This window comes from Saccostrea echinata, unplaced genomic scaffold (genome assembly GCF_033153115.1).
Source record: "Saccostrea echinata isolate AGI-Se365-2 ecotype Australia unplaced genomic scaffold, CSIRO_AGI_Sech_v1 ptg000275l, whole genome shotgun sequence".
NCBI classification, from domain to species: domain Eukaryota; kingdom Metazoa; phylum Mollusca; class Bivalvia; order Ostreida; family Ostreidae; genus Saccostrea; species Saccostrea echinata.
In genome coordinates, this window is record NW_026890024.1 from 1 (window position 1) to 7,564 (window position 7,564).

The 7,564-nt window shown below is 34.0% G+C and overlaps 1 protein-coding gene across 1 annotated transcript; it reads left to right on the forward strand.

The window, feature by feature from the left end:
* Positions 1-834: 834 nt before the first annotated feature.
* LOC133177900 (mediator of RNA polymerase II transcription subunit 10-like) lies at positions 835-7,126 on the forward strand. Its single transcript, XM_061312754.1, has 4 exons — positions 835-979; positions 4,311-4,394; positions 6,044-6,146; positions 6,843-7,126. Exons 1-4 carry the CDS (start codon positions 849-851, stop codon positions 6,936-6,938), a joined length of 414 nt encoding a protein of 137 aa, XP_061168738.1. The 5' UTR covers positions 835-848; the 3' UTR covers positions 6,939-7,126.
* Positions 7,127-7,564: the final 438 nt, after the last annotated feature.

Consider the following 7,564-nt stretch of genomic DNA (forward strand, 5'->3'; position numbering starts at 1 on the left):
TAATTCAAGCTACGTAGCTAAATCTAGTGATTGTACCAGATCTGTCTATTTCTTACAAAAACAATTATGTGAAAAACAACATATAAATAAATTTATCAAACTATTTTGAATAGCTTGATCAAGCTATATAGCTTTTTAAAGATATATAGCTATTGCTGCTAAATTAAGAGATTGTGCTGGACCTGGTCATTTTAAAAGGAAAGCTTAGCATAAAAAAGGTTGCATGTCAACATAATTATCCAGCATGTCGATAAAATTTCTTGCATGCTAACATATTAATTTTATAGCATATGACTACAATCTGCTCCAAATTTACCTTTCTGTCCTACTGATAAGCCTTCATATGGACTTTTTCTTTTGACGTCCAACTCGGTACCGGTACTTTTCTCTGAATTTTCTTTGCTTGATTTCTCTTTATTTTGGGTTGAATAACATTTCAAAATATTTCTTTTACAATTTAAAATGTCAACACATAATAGCCTTCCAGATATAAACACTGTCTTTGAAACACTGCAGTGTGTTAAAGTTTTCAAAATCCTCAATGAATGCATGTTGGAGGTGACTGTTAAAGTGAAACCGAAAGTAGGTTTGCAGAAGAAAGTTTCGATTTCGCAACAGGAATTTTTCGCTCTTACTGCGTTAGGCATATCGTACTTATTTGAATAAAATAGTGATACTTGTAAATTATCCTGATAACTGTTTGGATAAAATATCCAATTAGCATAAATTTTACTCAATTTTGATACGCGAACATTATCAGGGCAATGGTTATGGAAATGGAAAAAATTGAAAATGAGATCGCGTAGGCCTATATGTGTATTCAACCGGAAAACATTTTACTTAGCAAGATGGCGGACAAAGCTGACAAGTTTGAAGCATTGGAACAACAATTGGAGTTGTTTATCGAAAATACAAGACAACTGGGGATCATTGTCAGCGATTTTCAACCACAAGGACAAAATGTCCTCAATCAGAAACTGTAAGTTTGATCACGAATGAGACGCTACTTGAAGTAGCATAATTTAACAGGTTGGGCACAATTCCCAAATAGACAGCTGGACAGGTCCAGTACAACCTCTTGATTTAGCTATATAGCTTTATTAAGCTATTTAGAATAGCTTGATTTAGCTCTTTTACCACACTTTTTCTTAAATGTGTTATTTTTTCAGCATGTACATTGTACAAAAAGTCGCACCTGACCATGGTACAGTGATAGTATTCAACCTTAAACAATGCATTTAAAAACTGCTCAAATTGCGTCTCCTAAAGAAACTTTGTACTCAAAGTCTTAAAAGTTTTTGGGACTTTATATAGCAATTGATTTGTAACTATACAGTTACTTCTTGAATGAAATTATAAAGGAGGTCTATTATGGTCAACAAGATAATTGATTGGTAATAATTCAGCACAATGTGAATCAATCATACTTATAAAGAAATAAGGTATCATTTTTAAACATCTATTGGGCTATAAATACGGGTTGGTCACGAGATCAAATTCCATAAAGCCCGAAGGGCTTTATGGTCAATTTGATCTCGTACCAACCCGTATTTATAGCCCGATAGATGTTTTAAAATGATACCTTATTGCTTATATTTACATTTGTGACTTATTCATATTTTATATTTGCCTGATTATAATCTTTAACGCGTGAAACGTTTTATTTTTCAAACCCAACAGCACTTATTTGATCCACTGATTGCGCGTCGACCCTTTATGACGTCACTGAGAAATTACGTCGAACGTTTATGACGCGAGGAACCTGTGTTTATACGGATATAGATACGCGTTGCTTTCAATAGTGTTATGCAAAAGAAAACATTTGCAAATGTAAATATTTTCCTATGTAGCTCGTAACATGAGCTTTGATTGGTTGATAAAAAGCAAATAACATGACGTCACGATGCATTGTAGGGCGTAGTAAATCTTCTTGATAGCTTGAAACACAGTTGATTTATTTGTTTTTATTTACTTCAATATTGGGTACATAGGAAATAAATTTGTTATCCAGGTCCAATCAAGGGTGTACGGTACAGGGACTTACCCCAGGTTGTATTCCATACACCCTTCGCCCTTTGGCCTCAGGGTGTATGGAACAAAACCTGGGGTAAATCCCCGTACACCCTTGACTGGACCTAGATTGCTTGTTTTCTTTATAAAGAAGAGTAAGTGCAAGGATATTATCACATTGTAAGTATTGAAGAGTTAACTTACTATATGTATGCATAAAACTGTCGTGTTTATAGCTGCGTTTCACTGAAATACAGTAAAGAAATATTGCTTTTATGTAGACTTCTTACAGAAACCTGTGTTAAAAATGTGAATACCTTATGTGCTCGTTAAGTCCTACAATAACACAGAAGTATTTGTTCAACATATGTTATACATTTGTGAAAATGCCCAACATTTGGAGCCAGGCACATTATGGGAAGAAGAAGAATTTATAGTATTTACATGTATATTAAGACACTGTGAAATGATTTTCTTGTATCAATTTTGTTCCTGCTTGCAGCAGTGAGAGACTGATAATTTGGGTCAAAGGTTTGTCAAATGTTTATCATTCATTAGCATCATTGGAATCTTGAATTTCTATATTATATTGCTAATAAGAAGAGTTAATATTTTGACAGTGCGACCATTAGGGAGAGCGCAGATACCTATTCAGTGTTAATTTAGATCCGCCTCTTCAAACCGCACACTGACACTGACATTTGGAACGTCTAGACCCTGATATCATGACAATAATATTAATTGCATTTCCAAAGCAAAGTCTGAACAGTGCATTTTTTAACAAAAGAGCATTTAATCTACTACTGTATAAGCAGAATTTTTAGAGAGGATTCAATTTTAGCATTTTTAGTGAGGGGTTTGAGATTGCTAAATGGGGCTGTCACGGTTCCAAATTTTTCGGGTCGGGTCGGTTCTGTAAATTTTCGGTTCGGTTTCGGGTTTTTCGGTTCAGTTATTTACATCTATTTTACAATTTCATGAATTTAACTTGAAAAATCTTTATTTGTTACATTAAATTTACATTGAAAACAAGTCTTAACCATGCGAGCATCTAGACATCGGTGTGTAGAACTACTTGGCCTACTATTAGCCACAACCTGACCATTCCTGCTCGTTTTGATAATTATCTAATACTTCCGTGACAAGTGTTTTGTCATGGAATGAAGCAGATTTCAGTTGTGATGTTTATTTATCACTGTTATCGTCATCATTCCTTTGATTTCGACGCCATTTTTTGTATTGAACAGACTCTAATATGTGTAACGGGAGAGGAGAAAAATGCAGCGGACCAGACCGGGATTCGAACCCGGGCCCCCTGAATCTCCAGTCAGGTGCTTTACCAACTGAGCTATCTGGCCACCGGCGATCGAACCCATCTGACCGCCACATTCCTCCCTCCTTAAAGGTCTTTGGCCCCCCAAAGACTCCAACCCAGGCTCATCCCTGGCAGGCATCTCACCTGTCATTTCCAGGGCATGGCACGGCACCAAATGTAACGGGAGAGGAGAAAAATGCAGCGGACCAGACCGGGATTCAAACCCGGGCCCCCTGAATCTCCAGTCAGGTGCTTTACCAACTGAGCGATCGAACCCGTCTGACCGCCACATATGTAAACCAGACCCAAACCGAAATCTGGAAAAATGGAACCGAACAACTTGGACCGTGGTTCTCGGTTATTTCGGGTACTTGTGACAGCCCTATTGCTAAAATTGAAGATAGCTAACAGTTTAACCCGTATTCGTTGTAATAGCTATCTTTATTGAGATTATAAAATCGCTAAATTACTTCCTGCTAGAAATGTGTATCAATATTTTTTGGATAAATCACTAAATTATCGTCTCACCAAAAATTCCGCTTATACAATATTTCTCTGCAATATCCATTAATCAAGTTGAGTTTATTTTTTGATGAACTTTTGTTGCTACTGAGAGTAGGTTGTTTGCAGCAAGATGCAATTCGCAAAGGATTATGGGTCCAGAGGTTACTGTGGAAAAAAAATTATTTGGATCAATAAGCAAAGTCTGAAATTTTTCTTTGCCTAGGCTTTGTTGTTAGAGCTTGCAGTGCGAGAAATACTTTGTGCCACTCGCTGCGCTTGCCATTATATACGATGTCCCACAGACAGACCAAAAAAATATTCCAGCAAATCTTCAATCTCAGGGGCTTGGGGGTCGAATAAAAAAAACCTAAAAATTGTTCAATTTTTTCATATGCTGAGAGCAGGCCCCTTAATATGATGTCTGCATGTGAAACTTGTGGTATATGATTCATTTCATTTTGATTTCTTTTGCATTTTTCAGACACACAATGGTCACTGGTTTGCAAGAGATAGACAAATTAAAGACCCAGATGGTAGACATCCAGGTCCCTTTGGAAGTGTTTGAGTATGTAGTTTTGTATACAGTAAAACTCATTTAATATGAACACTGATAAAGCAAATTTACAGATAGAAGTGAAGGTTTTTGAGTCCTGAGCAAAATCTTTATAATTCCTTGTAAAATTTTTTGATTATAATGAGGTCTGAAAAAACGAATTCATGGACATAGTGAGTTGACTGTGTGTCCCGCAGAGATTGAAAATAACAAAATTTACAACTTCAATTACAACAATTTTTAAAGGTTTCAAAATATAAAACGTTAAATTGACAAGTATCTTTATTTGAATTTTATCAAACAAAAAATTTTGATCACGTAGGTAAGTCTTTATTTAATACTTCCCTGTACATGTACATATTCTTCAGTTCATTGAAAATATTCTATTCGACCTTTCAAGAGAAGCATTCATATTTCTGATTTTTTTATTTTATTTTATTTTTTTTTTTTTTGTATAATTTGATATCATTTTACAATATAAAAGAAATATAATTTTGAAAATTTGTAGTTCTTTTTCAAGTGATTTAACTGAAGTTAAGAATTTCTCAAAAATTGGACAACTGCCAAACTGCAGGAATATCCTATTATATAGTATGACCTTAAGGAGGTTCGATCCTGAGCTTTTGAGCAGATTTTGGTCTGGACTTTTATTTATAGAATTATGCATCATTTTTAAGTTCAAACATTAAATCTGGATTCTACAATGCAAATTAAACTATATCCAATGAAAAAACTGCAATTAAATTCCATTCAAATAGGATTAAGTCAGGGACTATATTTTGTGGCAGAAGGTTTTATAGGAGAAAATGATCAATTTTTCCCTTTTGAAATATATACAGTACTGTTAAGTTTAGATTCCTATTTTTCCATGCTGGTTGCACACGGAGCTGTTTTTTGCAGTGAAATGTTTTATGCTGGTTCTGAAATATCTATTAAATTATTTCTTATTAATTCTTTCATTATATTGTGACAAATATAGTAAATATATTCTGAAAGTCCAGGAAAAAATTTAGCCAATTTTAACATAAAATTAACACTTTTTTAGTGATATCTAAAAATTTACATCATAGACCCCCACTTTTGTTTTTCTTTTCTGAATATATAAGATAACTTTGATCAATCTGCCTAAATTCAGCAAAAGTTTAAGACTTTAAAATAATTTTCTTGCTTGTTAAATTTTTAATGCCAGAAAAATCACAGTTTTTGAGTGCAGAAAGGTCAAATAATTGATTATGCGAAGCAATTTGAAACTTTTTCTTAGTCACAATTTTAAAGTGTCTTTTTTCAAATATACTAATAGTTTATTTTGTCTCATGATTTATTTGGATAAAATCATTGGAAGGAAAACATCAAAGATTTGATTTTTGATTAAGAAACAAATTTCAGTGCAAAAAGGTCATATTAAATGTACTGTAGCGCCAAAAGAAGCATATTGACCCCCATTTTTTGTTTTGATTTTTAATTAAGCTATGTGTGTAGAAACTAAAAATTTACTTGACAAAAAAAGTTTAAGACTTTAAACTGTTAAATATCAGGATCCAACCTCGTTAAAGTAGTCTTCAGGTTAGATGCCTGTGTTTGTTAGTACTTAGCATTTATATGGTAACAAGATGCATCACACTGTCTTTCAAATTTTTAGACATGTCTTTTTGTTTCCATAGCTACATAGACCAAGGGAAGAATCCAAATTTGTACACCAAAGATTGTTTGGAGAAAGCACTTGCCAAAAATGAACAAGTGAAAGGAAAGATTGATAACTTTAAGGTGGATAATGCTCTTGAATTACAATGTTGAATCTCTGTTTGCTAGAAAATTAGACAATACAGCTTAAGATGTGGGGATAAATTAAACTACTTATTTATGTTTTATTAGTCCCCTACCGGTGAAACCGGAGGGGCTATAGGTTTCTTCTGAGTCTGTCCGTCAGTCTGTCTGTCTGTCTGTCTGTCCATCTGTCCCTCTGTCTGTCTGTCAGTCTGTCCCACTTGGTTTTCCGCACTTTTCTTCTAAACGCTTGCAGATATTGAGCTGATTTTTGGTATGTAAGTGTATCTTGATGATTTACAGATCAAGTTTGCATTTCGTTCCGCTTCATTGATTTTTGACGGAATTACGGCCTTTTCAATTTTTAAGGGTTTTCCGCAATTTTCTTCTAAACGCTTTCAGATATTGAGCTGATTTTTGGTATGTGACTTTACCTTGATTAGTTATAGATCAAGTTTGCATTTCGTCCCGCTTCATTGATTTTTGACGGAATTATGGCATTTTCAATTCTTAACGGGAACCAGATTACACTTGCCGGTAGGGGACTAGTATTGCTAATGCAATACTCTCAGAATGCTTGTTTCAGTTTTATTTTGCATTTTGATATCTACGAAGCATGCTAAATATATGATAATATTGAACAGTTTATATATAAAACTTGGCTGGAAGTTTGTAATGCTTTTTTTATTGTTCCAGAAATTCAAAGCTGCCTTACTAGTGGAGCTGGATAAAGTTTTCCCACATGAAATCAACAACTACCGAGCCATGAGGGGGGACGACAAGCCAGCATAATCTCCCCTGTACAGAAATGTATAAACCTTCACATTGCTGTGTTCACAAGTGGTTCTAAAAATGTGCATTAAAACTCATGTTGTAGTTAACTGATATCCTCTGTTGTCAGAACGATGCATTGTAGTCCAACTGACCGAAGGGGAGACTTGTCTTTTATTGTATAAAAATAAATTTAAATTGTTTACTTGTCTTCAGAGTAGGTTTATTATTGAGTGGAAATCAGAAATTGGCTATACAGTGAAACTTGGTTAAATTATTATGTCTTTAATCCTTGAAGAAGAATGCAGTGTTAAAGATTAGTTGTAATGAATTATTGGTTAAAAGGAAGCAAAAAGTATTTTGTAATGTCAGTCTTATGGCATGAGTGGATTTTTTTTATTGTTTATATAAAGTTAAAAACCAGACACTTTTTGGTGACTTAACAAATTCATTTTGTTGAACATTTTTCATGTATTGCTTACAGCCTCATAAAGAACAAAATATACCCATTTTATTTGCAGTTATATCAAAACTGCATAGTAGGTTGTGATATGCATTGAGCTAAAGGAACCTTTTCATGACAGAATTTCAAGCACTTCATATGGTTAGAAGTGATAGAAAAACTTCATTGATGAATAAGAGGCCCA